At 45.7% G+C, this 24,138-nt stretch overlaps 1 protein-coding gene across 1 annotated transcript in view; it reads right to left on the reverse strand.

Annotated features, from left to right (window-relative positions):
• The window catches only part of zcchc24 (zinc finger, CCHC domain containing 24), a 284,924-nt gene that overhangs the window by 248,052 nt on the left and 12,734 nt on the right, over positions 1–24,138 (reverse strand). The window contains exon 2 of the mRNA XM_070865632.1: positions 21,865–22,065. Within this exon, the coding sequence (XP_070721733.1) occupies positions 21,865–22,065 (201 nt within the window). The remainder of the gene's footprint in view (positions 1–21,864; positions 22,066–24,138) is intronic.

The raw sequence follows: 24,138 nt of genomic DNA on the forward strand, positions 1-24,138 counted from the left end.
TTTCACTGGAATATATTTTTGTTGAGCACTATGAAAGAGCTCCTTAAAAGTCCTCCACTGTTCCTCAATTGTGCCACCGTTTAGTCTGTGTTTCCAGTCTACTTTCGCCAACTCTGCCCTCATCCACTGTAGTCCCCTTTGTTTAAGCATAGTACGCTCGTTTGAGACACTACTTCCTCATCCACCGTGAAGTTATTATTTGTGGGCCTATAAACTACACCCATCAGTGACTTTTTCCCCTTACTATCTCTAATCTCCACCCACAATGATTCAACATTTTGTTCATTAGAGCCAATATCGTCTCTCACAACTGCCCTGATATCATCCTTTATTAACAGAGCTACCCCACCTCCTTTCCCTTCTTGTCTATCTTTCCCCCGAGATGTCTGCGCTCCTCTAATTCTGCCCTCTTGAGCATCCCTGATTTTAATCACGCAACCATTGGTGGCTGTACCTTCTGTTGCTTAGGCCCCAAGCTCTGGAACTCCCTGCCTAAACCTCTCCGCCTCTCTTTCCTCCTTTAAGACACTCCTTAAAACCTACCTCCTTCCTGCCATAATTTCTTCTTATGTGGCTCGGTGTCAAATTTATTTGTTTTGTCTAATAACAAACCTGTGAAGCGCCTTGGGACATTTTACTACATTAAAGGCGCTATACAACTATAAGTTGTTGTTGTTGTTGGAGATGGGAAATAATAGGCTGCTTGACGGGGAGGGCAGTTGGAGGTGGAAGGTCATGTGATGCTATCTCCAGGAATACGCCCGACTAGCTCATAATATGCCATTGAATCAAAACTGGTGTCCACTAATCAGGGATGACCATCAATCTCTGAGACTGATTTACATCCTCTTATGACCAAATGACAAATAGGTTAAACTACAGTTTCTGTCATTGCAATGTCTTGATCGACCTCCCATCTCTTAGCACGTGCTTTCTGCAATTCAAAGCCACCCCTCCCCATCTTGGAAAAGAAAGTTTGAAAATACCAAGACTTAATTTCATCTTCCCTCTCTATATTCAATGGTATAAACACGAATAAACATAGTTTCCCAACAAACAGGAATGAGTGTTTAGGTGTTCCCTGACTGGATAGAGTCAACTCCAGCATGACCTCCACATGTGTGCTCCATGAACCGACATAATGCCTGCATTTACCCTGCCCGTGCTAAGCCTGCTGTAATGCTTATTACACAAACTCACTTCACAGCTCATTGAAGACTTTTGCCACAAAGGTGCGGTTGACTCTCATTATTGTTCAAGCTCTTTCCCAAATCAGCCAGCCATATGTTAGGCAGGGTGAGCGGTGTGTTCCCCCTCTTCCCGTTGCTAACCCCGCAACAACTGTTCAGCTCTTCACGCCGCCTTGTGACACACCAGTTTGAGAAAAGCTCAGCCTTGCATCATAGCCATCGGAGACCCAGCCCTGGTTGTGCAACTGACGACGGTGGTCCTTTCAGATCAAGGCAAGACATGTCATCCCTGTTGGCATTATGAATGCACATTGTCAATTATCGTGGTGTTGGCCATGGCTCAGAGGGTAGCACTCTCACCTCTTGAGTCAGAAGGTTGTGGGTTCAAGTCCCACTCCAGAGTCTTGAAACTCCCAGTGCAGTGCTGAGGGAGTGCTGCACTGTCAGAGGTGCGGTCTTTCGGATGAGACATTAAACCATAGCCCCATCAAGTAGACATAAAAGATTCCATCGCACTTTATTGAAGGAGAGCAGGGGAGTTCTCCCCAGTGGACACTGGAGTATCAGCCTAGATTTTGTGCTCAAGTCCCCAGAGTGGGACTTGAACCCACAAAGTTCTGACTCAGAGGTGAGAGTGCTACCCACTGAACCACAGCTAAAACACTGCATTTTACTTGAAGTTGTTGCAATATATGCCCTGACAAGCGGAACAGCGACAAGAGCCTTTTGACAGAAACATGGAATAAGAAAAAGCCATTCCTTCCATAGACCATGTATAAAGTACACTGACATGGATTCTTCCCAACTCTTTTAATCTCCTAAGGATAAGTTTTGCTGAGATCCTCCCTGCCCACTCCCCAAAAGGTAAATGGTGCAGGTCCACAATGTGTTGTAAAACGACTAAAAAAAATTAAGGGAAGATAGACTATGAAAGTAAACTAGCGCAAAATATAAAAACAGATAGCAAGAGTTTCAATAGGTATATAAAAAGGAAAAGGGTGGCTAAAGTAAATGTTGGTCCCTTAGAGGACGAGACTGGGGAATTAGTAATGGGGAACATGGAGATGGCAGAAACTCTGAACAAATATTTTGTATCAGTCTTTACGGTAGAGGACACTAACAATATTCTGACAGTGGATAGTCTAAGGGCTATGGGGGGGGGGGAAGGAACTTAATACAATCACTAAGAAGGTGGTACTCAGTAAGATAATGGGACTAAAGGCAGATAAATCCCCTGAACCTGACAGCTGCATCCTAGGGTCTTAAGAGAAGTAGCGGCAGAGATTGTGGATGCATTGGTTGTAATTTACCAAAATTCCCTGGATTCTGGGGAGGTCCCAGCAGATTGGAAAACTGCAAATGTAACGCCCCTATTTAAAAAAGGAGGCAGACAAACAGCAGGAAACTATAGGCCAGTTAGCCTAACATCTGTGGTTGGGAAAATGTTGGAGTCCATTATTAAAGAAGCAGTAGCAAGACATTTGGAAAAGCAAAATTCAGTCAGGCAGAGTCAGCATGGATTTATGAAAGGGAAGTCATGTTTGACAAATTTGCTGGAGTTCTTTGAGGATGTAACGAACAGGGTGAATAAAGGGGAACCAGTGGATGTGGTGTATTTGGACTTCCAGAAGGCATTTGACAAGGTGCCACATAAAAGGTTACTGCACAAGATAAAAGTTCACGGGGTTGGGGGTAATATATTAGCATGGATAGAGGATTGGCTAACTAACAGAGAACAGAGAGTCGGGTAAATGGTTCATTCTCTGATTGGCAACCAGTAACTAGTGGGGTGCCACAGGGATCAGTGCTGGGACCCCAACTATTTACAACCTATATTTACGACTTGGAAGAAGGAACTGAGTGTAACATAACCAAGTTTGCTGACGATACAAAGATGGGAGGAAAAGCAATGTGTGAGGAGGACACAAAAAATCTGCAAAAGGATATAGACAGGCTAAGTGAGTGGACAAAAATTTGGCAGATGGAGTATAATGTTGGAAAGTGTGAGGTCATGCACTTTGGCAGAAAAAATTAAAGAGCAAGTTATTATTTAAATGGAGAAAGATTGCAAAGTGCCGCAGTACAGCGGGACTTGGGGGTACTTGTGCATGAAACATAAAAGGATAGTATGCAGGTACAGCTGGTGATCAGGAAGGCCAATGGTATCTTGGCCTTTATTGCAAAGGGGATGGAGTATAAAAGCAGGGAAGTCTTGCTACAGGTGTACAGGGTATTTGTGAGGCCACACCTGGAGTACTGCGTGCAGTTTTGGTTTCCATATTTACGAAAGGATATACTTGCTTTGGAGGCAGTTCAGAGAAGGTTCACTAGGTTGATTCCGGGAATGAGGGGGTTGACTTATGAGGAAAGGTTGAGTAGGTTGAGCCTCTACTCATTGGAATTCAGAAGAAGGTGAGGTGATCTTATCGAAACGTATAAGATTATGAGGGGGCCTGACAAGGTGGATGCAGAGAGGATGCTTCCACTGATGGGGGAGACTAGAACTAGAGGGCATGATCTTAGAATAAGGGGCCGCCTATTTAAAACAGAGATGAGGAGAAATTTCTTCTCTCATAGTTGTAAATCTGTGGAATTCGCTGCCTCAGAGAGCTGTGGAAGCTGGGACATTGAATAAATTTAAGACAGAAATAGACAGTTTCTTGAATGATAAGGGGATAAGGGGTTATGGGAAGTGGGCGGGGAAGTGGAGCTGAGTCCATGATCAGATCAGCCATGATCTTATTGAATGGCGGAGCAGGCTCAAAGGGCCGTATGGCCCACTCCTGTTCCTATTTCTTATGTTCTTATGTAAAAGAAAGACTTGCATTTATATAGCACCTTTCACAACCAACAGTCGTCTCAAAGCGCTTTACAGCCAATGAAGTATTTTTGGAGTGTAGTCAATGTTGTAATGTAGGAAACATGGCAGTCAATTTGCGCACAGCAAGCTCCAACAAACAGCAATGTGATAATGACCAGATAATATGTTTTTGTTGTGTTGATTGAGGGATAAATATTGGCCAGGTCACCGGGGAGAACTCCACAGCTCTTCTTCGAAATTGTGCAATGGGATCTTTTACATCCACCCGAGAGAGCAGACGGGACCTCGGTTTAATGTCTCATCCAAAAGACGACACTACCTCGGCACTGCTCTGGAGTGTCAGCCTAGCTTTATGTGCTCAAGTCTCTGGAGTGGAACTTGAACCCACACCTTCTGACTCAGAGGCGAGTGTGCTGCCCACTGCGTGGATCACATTCTAGAATAGCATTCATGAGATCTCCACAATCCCAGCAGTTGCCACGTTGCACACAGCTCTGGGGCCGAGGCACAAAAGTAGTCCAAACTGATGGAATGAAAGTTTCTCTCTGTTAAATCTGTTTTGCACTGCTATTTTTTTCTGAATTTATTACCACCGTAGCATAAATTCAGAGTGAAATTTACAGCATTTCATCATTGAATCGTACTCCAACTTGGCTTCACTGGGTCCCACCCAATTAAGCGCCTTAGTGCTGGAGCTGCTTCAATCTAGCATTGTGGTTAATAGCATATCATCATGTTTTCTTCTCCAGACACTCAGTGAAAATTTTAATATAATCCCAAGGACCTCATGAACATATTGGCGCACACCCAAGGACCCTTTGTCCCAACTTCCAAACGGACCGTGACTGGGATCTTCTGGCCTCCCTCTGGTGACTTTCAGATGGAAGTGAGGCAGGTGGGAACACGACCCCACCCATTGGAAATGGGCGCACACACTGAAATGTACGCCACCCGACTACTTTCCATCACGTGAGTCATGGCAACGCAAAGGATGCCCGCTCCTCCCTGGCACCGGTTGTAGAGCCACCTAGTGGATTACTGGTGTAATAACAATAAAGCCATGTGCTTACCTGGAAGCCATGTTGTGCAAGTTTGTGCTCACCTGAAAAAGTGCAACATCCCCACTGACACCTGGGAGTCCCTGGCCAAAGACCGCCCTAAGTGGAGGAAGTGCATCCGGGAGGGCGCTGAGCGCCTCGAGTCTCATCGCCGAGAGCACGCAGAAATCAAGCGCGGGCAGCGGAAAGAGTGTGCGGCAAACCTGTCCCACCCTCCCTTTCCCTCAACGACTGTCTGTCCCACCTGTGACAGGGACTGTGGCTCTCGTATTGGACTGTTCAGCCACCTAAGGACTCATTTTAAGAGTGGAAGCAAGTCTTCCTCGATTCCGAGGGACTGCCTATGATGATGATGATGATGGGTGTGTTTACTGTGTCTCAAGATATCACAGCACCCAGCATTGCTATGGCCGTGGAGTGTGGGAGGGGAGGGCATTTAAAGTTTAAATATCCAGAAAGCATAGACCAGGGTGGCGTATTTTTTTTTGAGGGTTGTGTGTTGCCGGCAGCTAAGAGGCCAGGGAGCCCACCAAAAGTAAATGAATGATCCCAAGGCCAGCATATCGGCTGGAGTGGAGACATATCTTTGCGGCAGGCAGATGTCCTCCCACGTGGGAGATGCACTCCAATTCCACCCAAGCAGAAAGGATAAACAGCATCACCTCTGCCGCACAGGCATTTTCTCAGTGTTTAGCAGCCTACACCAATGGGTTAATGAGTTCAGAAATACAGAAGCATTCAGAGACAGGTGGACTGAAAGCTGATGCCATCGAGGATCCCCTTGAGTTCCCCTCCTAGGTTCCCCGCAGACCCCAATTTGAAAATCTACGCTCTAACGGCATCCCAGAAATCCAATACATGCCAACAAATCACCATAGCCAGGCCGATGTGACCCGAATGCTCTCGGTGTCTATTCCCGCGAACATCTTGGCTGCCGCTCCGGACCTGAACCAATCACTTCAATTTCCACTTTTTTCTCCCCCTTCTGCTTTTCTCTCGACCCCTTCTTGACCACCCTCTCCCATCGTAATGCTTCCTTTCAATCCCCCCCACCCCCCACTCGGGTACTCTGCCTCCCGCAAATCCCTACCCCGACCATTCAGCACTCCTTCCATCGTCCCAGGCTTGACTCCCTCTCAGATAAGCCTGCAGCTTCCAACTCTGGCCTCGATTTTAATCTCTCCACCATTGGCACCTGTGCCTTCAGCTGCCTGGGCCCTAAACCAATAAGGGTTTATAACCAATAAGGGAATTAAGGGTTACGGGGAGCGGGCGGGTAAGTGGAGCTGAGTCCACGGCCAGATCAGCCATGATCTTGTTGAATGGCGGAGCAGGCTCGAGAGGCTAGATGGCCTACTCCTGTTCCTAATTCTTATGTTCTTATGTAAAGCTCTGAAATTACCTCCCTAAAATGTTGTCTTTTAATAACCACTTCTTCTTTCGTATGGCAGTAGCAAAGCAAATCAAAATGTCAATATCTAAGTCGGATATCCAGGCCCAATCTCCCGGTGTAACAGCGTGGATATCTTGTAGGCTGCCTGTGAATTCCCTCTGAGGACAGTGCTCGATGATGTGCTCCACAGTATGATTCGGAGCGCCACAATCGCATGATGGGGATGCTTTAATCTTTCTTTAAGACGCCTGTTAAAACCTACCTCTTTGACCAAGCTTTTGGTCATTTGCCCCAATATGTGGCTCGGTGTCAAATTTTGTTTTGTCACACTCCTGTGAAGCACCTTGGGACGTTTTACTACGTTAAAGGCGCTATATAAATACAAGTTGTTGTTGATGTGCATTAAAACTGACCGACGTGGGTCTTGGGTCCACAGACTGAAGCTGGGCAAAGTGGTTTCATTGCACTGTGGATAAGCGAGCTGTTGAGAATAGTACAGACATCTGGTTATACTAATGCAATTACCTTGAACAGAACGGGTGTTGCTAAGTAACACATATTGTATTTCAATAAAAGAATTCACATTTCTTCACGCACAAAGTTGTTTCTCGGCTTATATTCCCAACTTGGTTTTGCGTCCCAGATCGCCAGTTCCTTCTCTTGGACTTGAGTTTCTGTAATAAACGATCTCATATCAATTTAGTTATAAATAAAAGCAGCTGCAGTACTTCTTGCTTGTTTGAAAAGTTAAGAGCAGAATAATATGCGACGTGAAGGTACGTGTTGATTGCGACACACGGAATGGATTCCTTATCCAGGACTCCACAGTACAACCTGAAGGATCAAACCTTCCTCGCAAACAGTGAGCAACCATCAACCGCCTGAGAACCGGTCATGGTCGGTGCTGCCACCTTCTCCATGGTGTAAGATTAAAGCATCCCCATCATGCGACTGTGGAGCTCCTAATCAGACCCTGGAGCACATCATCGAGCACTGCCCTCAGAGGGAATTCACAGGCCGCCTACAAGATATCCACGCTGTTACACCGGAAGCTTGGGGCCTGGATATCCGACTTAGGTATTGGCATTTTGATTTGCTTTGCTGCCACCATACGAAAGAAGAAGTGGTTCTTAAAAGACAACATTTAAGAATAGCAGGAAGCTGAGCCTCAGTGACGTTTGCTAGAACGTGTTTCCACGGATACCAGGGGGGGGTCCCCGTGCTGTGTCCCCGGTTTGCTGTTATTGATGGGCCTCAGCTTGATCAAGGAGAAAAACATCACAGCTGAGCAGAGTCCTGAGTCCTTGCAATCTCCGCTTCCACCAGGAGACCTGAATAGCAATCAGAAGCGGGAACCTTGGCCGCCACAGATACTAAAACTCACCGACATGCCCCACTGTCACCCCGGCTAAAGTTAAATAACTTGGCACAAATTCGGAATAGATGGGGCTCAATATCCACATTGGGGAGTGCCAATCCTTGTTGCTAAGCAAATTACATCACGATACTTTCAAATTTGAACTTGATGATCATACATTTTGTTACCCTGTTAAAATTAGACCAGCAATTGAAAAGCACGATACACAGTGCATCTAATCACATTTTAACATGGGCTATTACTGACCATAAACATCTACAATTGAAAGCCGGCCATGAATTGAGTGAATTCCATTGATGTGACTGAGGTACCAGTTGATCACTGTTACAGACGCAAGAACAGGGTGGACAAAGAATTATTTAAGCAGGTCTCCAGTTTCCAATTTGTTGTGAAGTTCAAGCAGAATCTCTGCTCGGTCTTTCAGTATTACAGCTCCCACCCTTTGGCCTTCAAACATAGTCTAGGCTGTAAGGCAGGAGTCAAGTGTCCGATCAGTAGAAATGGCATGGCACTCCTGCCCTTCAACTAAGATCGCGAAGTAAGCACAGAGGAGAGGGGCCATTTGACCCACTTAGTTCATCCTTCCACAGAAACCGAAGGCCCACCATCATAGCATTCAATCATAGAATCGTGCACATTTACAGCACAGAAGGAGGCCATTTCGGCCCATCGTGTCCGCGCTGGCCAACAAAGAGCTATCCAGCCTAATCCCAGTGTTGGATCAATTTAAATTGAAGGGTCCTGCGATTGTCCTTCTGCAAAGGCTGCTGGAGGTCGCGAAATAAATGATAGGGAAAGTTTTTATTTTTTCCCCTTTTGAGTAGCGTGGAAGAGTGAGTGCTTCTCCCAACTCTCCTGTACTCCCTCTTGTAGCTCCTCCATGTATTAGAGCTTGTGATGCTCTCTGAGCGCAGCGAGAATCCTCAATCTCTGTTCCCCTTGTTCCCCCATTTGCCCATCAGTGGAAACCGTTCACCCAGGGCAAGGTCCCCAGGTCTCACTCACCTCTTTACTGCCTGCTCTCTGCACTGCTCCCACTCACCACATTGCTATTGCTGCTGCTCCCAGCTCTGCCGGAGTTGCTGGGCCCCACACCCACCCATTCCCATGCTCCTTCTCATTCCCATTCACCTTCCAGCCATCTCTTGAACCCTCGTCTCCACCACACTACCTGGACGACCATTCCAAGTATCAATCATCATCATCATCATAGGCAGTCCCTCGGAATCGAGGAAGACATGCTTCCACTCTAAAAATGAGTCCTTAGGTGGCTGAACAGTCCAATACGAGAACCACAGTCCCTGCCACAGGTGGGACAGATAGTCGTTGAGAGTAAGGGTGGGTGGGACAGGTTTGCCGCACGCTCTTTCCGCTGCCTGCGCTATCATTCGCTCTGTGCGTGAAACAATGATTCTTCACACCAGCCCTGAACAACTTGTACCAAAGTGTCGTTCCCTACATAAGAAACAAGAGCGTTCGAAATAGGAGCTGGAGTAGGCCATTTGGCCCTTCGAGCCTGCACCGCCATTCAACAAGATCGACAGCTCCTCCTCTCACTAAACAACTGCGTGTAGCCAACGTTTTCTACTCCACTTAGTATCTTGCAGATCTCCAGAAAAGTTCCCTCTCATTTATTTCCTTTCAAGGCTGAAGGTTCGAAGTTTTTCTCATGGTTAAGGAATCCTCAGCACACATGTCTAGTTGGTAACACAATACAGCCCAGAGTCTGAGCAGCCATCAGTCCAAATCCTGGGAGGACGCGTTTAGGTCAGATCATTCTGAATGCAGGCACTGTAGGACTGGAACATAAATGAAACACTTTCAAGCCTCAAAACTTGAAAAAAAATATTTTCAATTGCACAGTTTCAGTAAATCGGTCGAGAAAGAAAAAAATTGTTTTGCTGTGCTGTTGGTTAAGACCAATATTAGTCACAGATATGCAAAAATAAAACAACTCAAGTAGTGTGCTCAGAGTAGATGGCTATGTGCAAGCTGGCACAGGTTTTATCAGGCCGCAGCGGGTTTATAGAATGTAGGATTGCATCGGATATACGGTACAGAAACTGGCCATTCGGCCCAACCGGTCCGTGCCGGCGTTTATGCTCCACTCGAGCCGCCTCCTGTCTTTCCTCATAATACATAAGAACATAAGAAATAGGAGCAGGAGTAGGTCATACGGCCCTCGAGCCTACTCCGCCATTCAATATGATCATGGCTGGTGACGATCATCTAAATCGATCAGCAGAACCCTCTATACCCTTCTCCCTCATATGCCTGTCCAACCTCCCCTTAAATGCATCTATAATATTCGCTTCAATCACGTGACGAAACAAGTGCTGGTGTGCCGAAAGCTGGTTGGCGCATACCTTTAGATTCCATAACCTTATCCTGGGACGTCACGTGATACATCTGTGCGTCAATGAGGCCGATTATAAAACTCCGAGGGTTATGGCTAGGAGGGCTATGGCTGACTGGGCAACTTCCACTTTTAATTTGGTTTTTGCTCCAATTTTGGGCATCACATTCCAGAGTTCTGTCCATTCACATTTAGCTTGGGTTCAGGGGAACTGAATAAATTCCATTTTTAATATTTGGGACTGTTAGAATTTTCCCAAGATCTCTTAGTGGCGCTCAGGGGAGCGCGTCCTCGGTCACAACCGGTGTCATGAGAGCATTATGTGTCACGAGAGGGTTATAGTCGGTCTTGTATTGGATTGTGGTGTGGCCAAGCTCAGGGGTGGAGATCCTTACTGTAATGTATTTGCTTCATGGGTTCGTTGCTTAAGAATTCACAGCTACACAATTGCTCTAAAGAACTAGCTGGTTTATTAGCAAAGGTTTAACAATCAAACTGAACCCTACCAGTTCATCCATCAGGTTCACAACTGCACGCCTCATCATGGAGAACCTGAACTCAATTAACTGGGGTTTTATTGAGTCTTGTGAACATCATGTGACTGGCTGAGCCACTCGCAGTGCAGCAGCTCCACAACTATTTTTGTTGTGCACTTTAATCAAGTCCCCCTGGTTAAAGTGGGGGGGGGGCACACTCCAAACACTTTCAAACAAGTGCCCCCATGTTTTTTATTTTTTATTTATTTTTTTGAGGGTACTAAAAACACAAATTTTTCAAGTGCTCTCTGGCTAAAAGTGGGGGGGGGGGCACTAAAACCAACAAACATAGACAAATTAAACTTCAAACATTAATGGTTAAATCAAAATTTGGTTGCCGGGGGTGATGATGCTCTCCAGTCCCTCCGGCGCCCATCTCTTGCGGAAGGCCACGAGCGTACCCAGCAACTCCACAAGCCGTGAACATGCTCCACAAGCGCACACATTACATTTACTACGTCGTATGACTGGTCTGGACATGTTATTTAGAACTCTCTACGCTAAACGGCTGTGGCTGCTGAATCGTCGAGTATATTCACGGCTGAGATCGATAGATTTTTGGACTCTCGGCAAATAAACGGATAATGGGGATCGGGCGGGGAAAGTACAGTTCAGGTCGAAGATCAGTCATGATCTTATTGAATAGCGGAGCAGGCTCAAGGGGCCGTGTGGCCAACTCCTGATCCTAATTCTTACGTCAACTCCGAGAGCGAGAGGAACAAAAACGTTAACAGATACATTTGTGGTCCTCTAGACCCGATTTTAACCTAACCTGTTCAACGGGATCGGGGCAACTTTGGGTCAGGGGCCTGCTATACACCCCACTTGACTTTATACTCCATTGACTTCCAATACCGTGTAAAATTGGGCGGGGTGCGAAAGGGTTTTCGATCCGAACCCGCCTCGATCCCGCCCCTGCCGTGCGGCTTAAGACTCTGGCTCAAAGAAGTCACCGCTCAAGGCTTTTTGTGATGTCATCCTGACATTGTGATATTAAACCTGTACCAATAGTGGGGGTGAGTTTGCACGACCTTGCACGCAGCCAGCGCAGGTCTGAAAAAAAATCTCACACATCTCAAAAATGGGTGGAGAATTGGAGCAGTGTTTTCTACAGCCAGGCAAGCAATGAATGGAGAATCAGAAGCACATGAAGCAACACATCTGCTGAAAGCACAGATGAAGGGTTGGTGGACTGCAAATAATTTGCTGGCTGTATTGTGTGTGCAGCTGGCTTAAATGATATGGACGCCAAATCCAAATGGTCACAGAACATTGCTGTGGACTGGCGGGATGTGGATTTATGCCCATGGTTCCAATGTCAGCCAAGACGCTGAGTGAAGGGGAATTATTCCCCCAAATGGTGTCGGTTCAGATCATTAAACAGATGAACTCTCAGTCATCTCCAAAGATCCAATTACACAGCAGATTGGCTGAAGATTGAGAGATGGTCATCTGTATCTCTCTCTCTCTCTGCTCTTCCTCCAATTGACCAGACAACTGTATGTGCTGCAAGGAACATAATGAGAAACATGCTAAAAAAAGAAAAGGGTTATAATTAAAGAGAAATTAAATACAGTAATTACATTAGCAAATACCATAAGTTGAGCAAGTTAGTAAATACATGAGAAATTCACTGGATGTGGGTTATCTCAGCATTTTTGAATGGTGTACCACAAAGGTACATATAGAGTGCAAATCTATTCATTTTTACAAATCTCAAGCTGCAGATACCAACAGGTTTAGTTTCATCCACCAATGAGACAACTGTGTTAAACTCAGCCCTTTCAAAACTCCATGAAACTCAAACAGAGTGTATAACAAATGTGAGTACCTATATGACTGAGTTGAGTGGACTGCATGGGCCAGATTGCCACGGCAATGGTGGTTCATGGCCCACAGTTTGGAGACCCCTGCACTAGATGCTAATGGATATTGACCCGACAGTAATTTTTGTTCTTTGGGTGTAGGCAACGCTAACAAGGCTGCGTTTAATGCCCATCCCTTCTCCTCATAGTGATTAAAAAAACAACTGAGTGGCTTACTTGGCCTTTAAGGATAAACCACATAATGGCCCCAAGTTTCCACACGCTAAAAAACGGGCGCCCCTCCGAGCTGGGCGCCCGTTTTTCGCGCCGAAAAAAAAAACGCGTGATTCTGGAGCGCCCTGCAGCTCCATGTCTGCTTGGCGCGGCGCCCAGGGGGCGGAGCCTACCACTTGCGCCGATTTTGTAAGTGGGAGGGGGCGGGTACTATTTAAATTAGTTTTTTTCCTGCCGGCAACCCTGCGCGTGCACGTTGGAGCGTTCGCGCACGCGCAGTGTGAAGGAAACATTGGCACTCGGCCATTTTTGTAGTTCTTTGTAGCTGTTTCATTTTTGAACATTTTTTAATAAAAGCACATTGCCATCAGCACATCAGCACTGAGGCTTCTTGCAGCAGTGAGAAGGCTGCAGGAAGCCTCAGAAAGTTGAGGCAGTCGTTTCCCGCCGGCTGCCTCCTCCCCCCCCCCACCCCCCTCCCGCGGGAACGGCTGCCTCGTTTTGTGAGGCTTCCTGCAGCATTCTCCCTGGCTGAAGCACTTTCACACAGGTAGGAAGATGGTTTATTTAATCTTTTCTTTGCTTATAAATTTTTATTCAGGTTGGATTTATTTGTATAATATTTGTATAAGTATAAATAAGGATTTATTATAGAATTTAATGACTTCCCTTCCCCCTCCGCCCCCCCCCCCATCTCGTTCTGGACACCTAATTTGTAACCTGCGCCTGATTTTTTAATGTGTAGACAAGGTTTTTCAGTTCTACAAAAATCTTCACTTGCTCCATTCTAAGTTAGTTTGGAGTACGTTTTCACTGTGGAAACTTTGAAATCAGGCGCGTCAGTAGCCGGACACGCCCCCTTTTGAAGAAAAAATATTGTTCCAAAGTGAAACTGTTCTAACTGACTAGAACTGCAGAAAAAAAATGTGGAGAATTGCGATTTCTAAGATAGTCTGTTCTCCACCAGTTGCTCCTCAAAAATCAGGCGCAAATCATGTGGAAACTTGGGCTCATAACAGGGCAGAAGTCACATGTAGGTAGGTAATTAAAGAGGATTAGTGAACCAGTTGGGTTTCAGGACAAACAGCATCTTTCATAGTCAACCCACAATTTACCACATTTATTGAATTCAATTTCATAATTTATCATGGTGGGATTTGAACTCAGAACCTCTGGGTTACTAGTACAGTAGCATAACCACTACGCGAAGATACCCTGTAAACTACAAAACAACTTGCATTTATATAGCACCTTTAATGTGGTGAAATATCTCAAGGTGCTTCACAGGAGCGTTATCAAACAAAATGTGACACCGAGCTGCATAACCACAAATGTTAGGGCAGAGGACCAAAAGTTTGCTCAATGAAGTAAGTTTTAAGGAGCGCCTTAAAGGATGAGAGAGAGGGGGAGAGGTTTAGGGAGGGAATTCCAGAGTTTAAGGCTTAGGTAACGGAAGGCACAGCCACCAATGGTGGAGCGATTCAAATCATGGATGCACAAGAGGCCCGAATTGGAGGAGGGGAGAGATCTCGGAGGATTGGAGGGCTGGAGGAGGTTGAGAGATAGGATGGGGCAAGGCCATGGAGGGATTTGAAAATAAGGGTGAGAATTTTAAAAGCGAGGCATTGCCGGACTGGGAGGCAGTGGAGGTCAACAAGCATAAGGGTAACGAGTGAATGGAGTTAGGACACGGGCTGCCGAGTTTTGGATGACCTCAAGTTTACATCGGGTAGCATGTGGGAGGCCAGCCAGGAGTGCGTTGGAATAGTCAAGTCTAGAGGTAACAAAGGCATGGACGAGAGTTTCAGCAGCACATGAACTGAGGTAGGGGTGGAGACAGGCGCTGTTACTGGAGGTCTTAGTGATGAAGCGGATATGTGATCGGAAGCTCATCCCAGTGTCAAATATGGCACCAAGTTTGCGAACCTCAGACAGTTGCCAGGGAGAGGGATGGAGTTTGTGGTGGGGGCCGAAGATAATGGCTTTGGTCTTTGCCAATATTTAGTTGGAGGAAATTTCTGCTCATCCGGTACCGGTACTGGATGTCGGACAAGCAGTGTGACAAATCCGAGACAGTGAAGGTGTCATGAATGGTGGTGGTGAGGTAGAGCTGGGTGCTGTCAGTGTACACGTGGAACCTGACGGTGTGTTTTTGGATGATGTCGCCGAGGGGAAGCATGTAGATGAGAAATAGGAGGGGGCCAAGGATAGATTCTTGTGGTATTCCAGAAGTAGCAGTCCCGGAAGCAGGAACAGAAGTCATTTCAGTATTGTTGCACGGACGCAAAACCTGATTGGAGAGGTTCAAACATGGACTTGCGGGACAGATGACATGGATTTGGGAGGTGACAATACGTACAAGGACTTTGGAAAGGAAAGAGAGGTTAGAGATGGGGCGGTAGTTTGCAAGGACAAAGGGTCAAGGGTTGTTTTTTTTGAGGAGTGGGTGATGACGGCAGATTTGATGGGGAGGGGGACAGTAGCTGAGGAGAGAGAACTGTTAACAATATGACCTAACATGGATGATCAGCAGTTTTGTGGGAATAGGGTTGAGGGAGCAAAATGTGGGTCTCTTGGACAAGATGAGCTCAGAGAGGGCAAGAGGGGACATAAGAGAGAAACTAGAGAAAGAGGCGAGTTCAGGGCTAGGGCTGGGGACAAGTTTGGCCCGGTGACCTAGAGGAAAGGAGGGAAATGGCAGAAGCAGCTGAATGGATGGTTATCATTCTTAGCGACAAAGATGTCCATGCGCTCCGAACATAGTAAAACGTCCCATGACACTTCACAGGAGCGTTATCAAACAAAATCTGACACTGAGCCACAGTGAAATTCCAGTCGACAAACAGCCCCACATGATGAAACTTGAAATCCAAATTCAGTGCCATGAAGTATTTTATTCCCAAGCTCCAGTTGCCATGGTGGAGGATTTGCAACCATTTTCTATCCCATATTTTGACTGCCAAATGTCTCGTGAAAATAAATGGAAGACATTTTACATTACAGAGTTGATACCAGAGTGATCCAATTATTTGGGTTGGGTGGAAAAGTAAATGAAACAAATCCCATAACTGAAAAGAAAAAATCTTTTTTGGTGTATTTTCATTTTTGAAACTTGGTCTCTCTCCCAGTGTGGATTTTAGAGTGCTTCGGAGTATTTGATCAAAGAAAATACACAGATGGATGAATGGGAGCCCAGAGCTGGCATTGGATCACAGTGCTGGATTCCTTGTGAAGTTGGAGCACTTTATTTGGTTTGGTGGATTTGGTCCAAGTTTTACACACCAGCTTTACTAATTGTTACCAGGAGCTGTTGTTCTTTTGTTTATTTCCTTGACAACCAGGGGGGGGGGGGTGGGGGGGGGGTGACGGGAGGGGGAAATAAACGTCAGAGGGTTGCTTTTTATTCGATGCAGAGGTGCATTATCAATGGGCCACACTGTCCTAAACCTGCTGTTACTAGACAGTGATCTAACCACATTGAACAGGATAATAAAGTATATACCCAGTCATCAAGATTCACGGCGCTGCTCTCGACAACGTGGACCATTTCCCATATTTTGGGAGCCTCTTATCAACAAAGGCAGACATTGATGCGGAGATTTAACGTCGCCTCCAGTGCACGAATGTAGCCTTCAGCAGTCTGAGGAAAAGAGTGTTCTTAGACCAGTCCCTCAAATCTACCACCAAGCTCGTGGTCTACAAGGCTGTAGTAATACTCGCCCTCCTGTATAGATCAGAGGCATGGACAATGTGTAGAAGGCACCTCAAGTCATTGGAGATATATCACCAATGATGCCGCCGCAAGATCCTGCAAATCCCCTGGGAGGTCAGGCGCACCAACATCAGTGTCCTCGACCAGGCTAACATCCCCAGCATTGAAGCACGGACCACACTCGATCAGCTTCGCTGGGCAGACCACATAGTTCGCATGTCAGACACGAGACTCCCTAAGCAAATGCTCTATGCGGAGCTCCTTCATGGAAAATGAGCCAAAGGTGGGCAGCGGAAACGTTACAAGGACACCCTCAAAGCCTCCCTGGTGGCTTCACCGCTGACACCTGGGGAGACCCTGGCCGAAGACCGCCCTAGGTGAAGAAAGTGCATCCGGGAGGGCATTGAGCTCTTCGAGTCACAACGCAAAGAGCGTGAAGAGGCCAAGCGCAGGCAACAAAAAGAGCGCGCGGCAAACCAGTCCTACCCACCCCTTCCCTCGATGAATGTCTGTCCCACCTGTAATAGGGTCTGTGGCTCGCGTATTGGACTGTTCATCCACCAAAGAACTCACTTCAGGAGCGGAAGCAAGTCTTCCTCGATTCCGAGGGACTGCCTATGATGATGAAAGTATAAGAAACACAAAGGCGCAGCAAGATTTAGATTTACGTTGAACACCCCTGCTTAAAGCTACTGATGCTCAGAATGAAATATAGATGCATGGTGTGACAATACAGTGGATCATGGAATAACCAGGTGCAGATTTGCCTCCGTGATTCCTCCTTTTGACAAAGAAGTCCATTGGGAAGGTCTTGGCAGTAGAGATCACAGTTCAGCCATGATCTCATTGAATGGCAGAACAGATTCGAGGGGTTAAATGGACTACTCTTGTTCCTATGTCATAGAGGGACATGCCAGGGTAGATCAACGGTTGGATTAAACCACACTCAACTCCTAGCATCACTGAGAAATGCCCGGGAGCAGCTCAATGAACTGTCCATCGATGACTGGAATACCACTCGTGGCGACCTAGCGGGGTGGAATAACTGAAGAATGAGAGGGTGGGGAAGGAGACAGAGACAAGAACAATGTCTCTTGGACTTCCTGGAACCCTCCATTCTGAAAAAGTGCTCAATTCCATGGAGTGGCGACTGTGAACTAGCTGCTGTTTTATCCACTCACCCGACTGACCCTTGCTCTTTGATCCCTGTGTTCGGAGACTGGCAGAAACCCAGAAGCTGGGCCAAAAAGGTCAACAAATGATGCATTTCACAAACCGATGGCTGTTGTGGAAATGTAACTACAGAACGAGTAGTATTAGGAAAGCTCAATGTTTTAGTTTTGGATCTCCTCACTTGCTAAACTGATGATTCATGCTGAGGTACAGCCCATCAAAGTGGTCATGCATGTGTGAGCCTCAGCAGTTAGTGTCGTTAGCTTATATGACCACTGGAGGTATTGCAGCAGTGTCTACTCCTGCCCTCACTGACGTCTGTACTCCTGTAGTTCTACGTTTCCCACATTACAACAGTGACTACACTCCAAAAGTACATCATTGGCTGAAAAGCGCTTTGAGACATCCGGTGATCCTGAAAGGCGCTATATAAATGCAAGTCTTTGTTTCTAGTTTCCAGCAAGCTTAGTGGAATGCAGGAACACTGGTTGATTTTTATATTTTCCACCTCTAGCAGAGCCACATTAAGATCCGATTGTAACATCCCATCACCATTTTCCTGGGTGCAGTCAGCTAAATCAGCAGTGTTCAGTCATCGGACCCGAGGTCCTCTTAGTCTACAAGGCTTGATACCCACACAACACACACAAACACACAAAAAGTACATTCTTAAGCAAATAATTATTTTTAGCTGTTATCTTTCCACTTTTCTGTGGATAAAATAAGAGTTTTGACACAAGCCCATCACACTGCAGAGTCACATTTTGTACAGAACACCGACTCACAATCGAACGTTCATCAAAAAAAGGACACAATTTTCCCGTTTGACCTCGAGATAACCTGGCTTCTTCCCAGGCAGCTGCCATGTGGAGAAACTCCAAACAGCAATGGGATTTAACCACAAATGGAGCTCAATAATTGCCTCCTTAGAACCCTTGGTCCATGGAGAATACCTGAGTTTTATCTTAAAGGGACAGGCCAGGTTAGCAGCTAAATATCACAACCAATGTTCCCTCTAAGCTGCTCTTTGTGGTGCGCAGCCTGTTTATTTCAATGTGCGGTCCCTTTAAATTTCTGTGCATGCGTGGTCCCTTTAAATATCTGCGCATGCGTAGTCCCTTTAAATCTCTGCGCATGCACGGCATTTCCAATGGAAAAGCTTGTGAGCAGCCTGTGTGGGACCTTGCAGATTACTGCGCAGCCACACATGCGCACAACTTAGAGGGAACATTGCTCACAACCATGCTTTAGATCCCGGTCTACCCGTGAGCAATGCCATAGGGGATTAGCTAGTATATTGCAAATGTTACAGAGGCAAGAGCAACTACTTCAACTTTGAATAGGAAGCATTAAACTAAATGTGTGTGTGCTTGTGTAACCATTCATTCGTATGGGCCATCATAGAAACCTGCCACTCTATTTATTAAATCCATGAACTTCAATGCTAAATGAGACAGGAAAAAGTGTCGACCTACTTTGCAAATAGTTTCACTATTGCCAGCTAATTGACCTCAATGGCTTTTTAGTGAGGGGCGTTGGCAGGTAATAGGACTAATATCATGAAGCTCAAGCTGCAGTCATTCCGAAATGGGTGAAAACATTTGCTGCTTTTAAAGCGAACTCAAGGGTATAATAAAACAAACGCAGAGGATGGATTTGAGGTTGTAACTAGGAAGTTAATGAGCCTTGAATTACAGATGTGACCATGAATACTGGTCCACAGCTTGTCCTTAAGTGGTCAATCTAGTTAATAGTTAAGTGTCTAAAAAATTTATGTGCACGCAATAGATAATCTGGATTGGAGTCTGTGTCTTTTGCTATTTGAGAAACGTTCCAGCCAACTGGGGAAACAGTATTAGTGCCACTTAATGAAAAATTAAATGCTAAAGATAAAGTTGATAAAGTAGATATTATGCAGATCAGTGCTGTGAACGGTGTAAATTGCTCAGTTATTATTCACAGACTCAGTACGTTGCATTTATTCAACCTGTTAAACCAAGATAAAATATTTATTTTCATCTAACTCTCGATTATAGGTTCAAACCCAAATTCTGAAGTCTGTTGATATAGACCAAGGATTGTTGTGACTCCGGGCATAAAACACTGTGGATGATTAAAACCACAGCTCTCTGGGGTTTTTCTTCCATGTCCCTGTGCAGTGCCCGACTTAGTCTCCGAAGGCTGTGCCAGTGTCGGATAGTGCCCTTCGACTGTTTAGATTTTGAATCTCGTGTTTCCAAGCTGTCGCAGCTCTGATGGTGAGAGGCAGACAGGCAGGGAGGGAGGGAGGGGAAAGATAGAGCACAAACACTGACTGGAGGGACGGTCTCTGTGGATCAAGATCAGGCATCTGGATTTTATTACTCTTCAGACTGCCAGCCGAGATTCCAGCCTGTTTGTCCAGGCCTGCTTCAGAATGAGACACAACTTGAGTATTTCCCATTACTGATCTCCGACAACCTCCAAACCAAATGTCTTAGTCAAGAATGCAAAATCACTCTACTGGGAAACTTGGCAAGATCTTTACAGAGACTAGAATACTCATGAACACAAGCTGTGCAGAAATGAGAATAACTCGAGTTTACAGCATACCAGCCAATATTGTCTACAGTTGGCATTGAGGGGTAATGGCTATTATCTGTAATGCAATCACGCGAAATGAAATCTCCTTCAAAACAATTCTATAAAAATGATTTGGTGTTATTTGTGCAAACATGTGTGTTCACTGTAACATTGATCAGTGCAACAGATTTATACCAAGTGCAACGAAACAGTGCTTTACTGCAAGGGTCACTAATTTAATAAACCAAATTCCATTTCCATTTTTTGGTATTGCACCAATTCCACAATTCTGTCCATTTTCCCATGAATCAGTGTCCTTGGTTATTTGGGGCTTTCCGTCTTAGAACTGTGATATATATGCACCCCTCACCCAGTTCAGTATACAGGTACAACGTCTCAAATCCGGCTGTCTGACAATCGGAATTGTCCAAAAAAACAGACATTTTTGAGAAAATCCCATTTGATACTTAGTAAAATAAAATCCGGAATTATTGTCCAAGAACCGGCGGGCCGGATTAGTTATCGGCTTCGCCGCGATGTTTTAAATAGCGTGCGGTCAGTCCAAGCCTTGCCGCATGACCCTCGACCTGGCCCGACCCGACCTGACCCACGCCACCATTAGTGCTTTTGTTTGTCTCGGATTTTCTTGTCCAAAATCCAGGAAAATGCAAAACCCGGCATGGTCTCGGTCCCGAGGTTGCCGGATTTGAGGCGTTGTACCTGTAGTCTAAACAATGGAGAATGAATGGGGAAGTCCAAGATTAGTTTGAAATGGAAATGTATTTGATGGTGGAGATGTCAAATTAGTACAGAGTTGCATTTTGGCTCCTAGAATACCTGTAGTAGGAAATGTAACTCAAGTCGCTATAAGGTGGACAGCACTGTGACTTATGAGAAATATGTGCCTTTGAGACAGTGCTGACGTTCAGCTCAGACACTCTGGCATTGATTTGGTTGCAAAGTGCAATAATTGAGGGCAAACAGAACCAACTTTTCCATCTGTTTCTTAAAAACATAGATAACAGCAGGCCAAAAAGCGCTAACCAAACAAGGCATATGAAATAATGATTGTACCAGTGGTTTAATTCCTAATGGCTTTCACAATCCCTTTGTTAAAGCGTGTGGATTCAGCTGTACTGTTAAGAATGTACACACACATATTTTTAAAAATACATTTAAAACTTATTTTGCAGATATTTAAATGTGAATGTATTCTTCTAATATTTTAAGCACATCAAATATTTCACTTGCGAATATTCTGTTGTTGTTCACACAATGTCACTTTTAAAAGACCCCATCAGTGATGACTCCACAAGTGTTAGCCCTTGCACAATTCACTGCCTGCAGATAGAAACATAGAAAATAGGTGCAGGAGTAGGCCATTTGGCCCTTCAAGCCTGCACCGCCATTCAATATGATCATGGCTGATCATTCACCTCAGTATCCCTTTCCTGCTTTCTCTCCATACCCCTCGATCCCTTTAGCCACAGCCAAAATGCATTTCCATTTCAAACTGGTCCAACGTCTCAATGCTGGGTGGCTCGCCAATAATCTGGATTATTCACCTGGTCTCACACCGTTAGTTAAACATCACCCTGTTGAGGTTTTCTCTCTCTCTTTCTTGCAATATTCAAAACCGCTCTTACCTGGGGACAGTCCTTGATATAATGGCCCTTGTTGAAGCAGAGATGACATAAGTAATTGGGTGGAGGCCTCTTGCCAGGTTTGCGGGGTTCTGCCGATAACGATAGATCCGAGAAATGGTCTGTCAGCGAGCTCAGCCCGTCCACGATATTACTCAGAGAACCATAGGGTGAAGCATTCTTGTACAACCCACTGGTAATAGCCTGGATAAGGGACAACATTCAATTACTTACAATGCACTGTCTGCATGTATCTGCTCTCAGATCTACCTAAGCTGTTGAGAAGATTTAACCTTTAATGACACACAGAGTTAAACTGGCCCCTGCGTTGTAAATGTTCAAAACAACCCAGCAAAGCATGGATTTACAAAATGTGCAATCATCATAAAAACTAGCGGGCTGCCTGTCCTGGAGACTGAGCTTTTAGCTGCTGCACGTGTGTATGTTTGAAATCGAAGCAATTGCTCAATTCTACTGTTATAACTCGAAGGATTTTGACTGTTGAGTTAATTCAATAAACAGCAAAAAATGCATTTAGTGTTTTCGAGCTGAGGGTCCATACAATGAGCTTGGGTGTTCCCTGAGCAGAGGGGTCAATAACCAGGGGGCATAGATTTAAAGTAATTGGTAAAAGGATTAGAGGGGGAGTTGAGGAGAACTTTTTTCACCCAGAGGGTGGTGAGGGTCTGGAACTAACTGCCTGAAAGGGTGTTAGAGGGTGTGCACACTAGATCCGTGCAGCAGAGCAGGTCTCCAGTCGTCTTGGTTAACCCTTGCCACTGGACCAAGACCGAGCTCTGTCACGCCCGTGTGGTGGCTGGTGTGCAACGGCCACCCCACGTAAAAAAAATCCACGCACAGGCATCTTCCACCCCTTCAGGATGTAGTTCAGGACCTGGAATATTAGGCCCTTCATTGAAACACCTGTGAACTCATCCTTTTTTGGCGTGGAAGCGGATCATCCTCGCTTCGAGGGACTGCCTATGATGGGTAGAGGCAGAAACCCTCATCACATTTAAAAGTACTTGGATGTGCACCTGAAGTGCCATAACCTACAAGGCTACGGACCAAGAGCTGGAAAGTGGGATTAGGCTGGATAGCTCTCGGTGCAGACAGGATGGGCCGAATGGCCTCTTCCTGTGTGGTAAATTTCTCTGATTTATTGGTATAATGTATTATAGTGATCAGAAACATCAGGAAGGAGCAAGCAGGTTTCAATGGACGAATTTCTGAAATTAACTGAATGCCTCAGATTGAAGTCAAAGTTTTTTGGGTGAGGGTGGGGTGCTAATCACTTGCTCGTCTGTAGCACAGTCAGGCCAGACTGATCCACAGATTGAAGTGCATTTTAACAGTACATTAAATGAATATTAATGAAGGGACTGTCGGCTAACGCCTGCATGTTTGAAAGAGATCCATCTCCACAATACACACTGGAGGCTTTCACTTGCAGGATGCGTGCAGCTTTCCTCGCAGCCCACAGCAATTGCCAACCAAAATTAATACAGACTTTTAATAAAAGCACCGGGCCTCTGATGATCAGCTTCAGGGTCAGAGGTGGATTTATTTTGGGTGGGGGTTGAGGGTGTGAATGGAACTTTTGCTTTGTGTTCCCGCTGTATGTGTCACCCTTGCTGCAAACATCCAGCTATTTTTAAAGTGAGGTGACAACTGGTTTAACTCCAGCTGTCATGTAGACAAGGTTGCTTTGTCGGAGCTGAAGTGAATTTAAATGAAGCGACCTGTCAAATCGGCATTTAACCCTTCGCCTTCTGAGTTGCTGCTGGTGTTAAATAAACTAATGATGGCCAACAAGGGTGGGTTAAGGCAGATTTCTTCCTCCTTATAGAAACACAAAAACATAGAAAATAGGTGCAGAAGTAGGCCATTCGGCCCTTCGACCCTTCGAGCCTGCACCATCATTCAATAAGATCATGGCTGATCATGCAGCTTCAGTACCTCATTCCTGCTTTCTCTCCATACCCCTTGATCCCTTAAGCGGTAAGGGCCACATCTAATTGTGGCCAGTTACTTTGCACTCTCCATTTACAAAGTTACAATGATCAGGATCCGCACCCAGGGCAGACCAGGGCACAAAGGTTGAATGTTTGGAACTCCACCCAAGACAAATGGGGAGATGCCTTCTTTGCAAAATTGGCTTAGAGTGACAGAACGGTTACCGCTGCAACAAGGCCATTCGACCTGTCGAGCCCGTGCCGGCTCTCTGCAAGAGCACCTCAGCTAGTCCCACTCCCCTGCCCTTTCCCCGTAGCTCTG

Source organism: Pristiophorus japonicus, chromosome 22 (genome assembly GCF_044704955.1).
Source record: "Pristiophorus japonicus isolate sPriJap1 chromosome 22, sPriJap1.hap1, whole genome shotgun sequence".
Taxonomy (NCBI): domain Eukaryota; kingdom Metazoa; phylum Chordata; class Chondrichthyes; family Pristiophoridae; genus Pristiophorus; species Pristiophorus japonicus.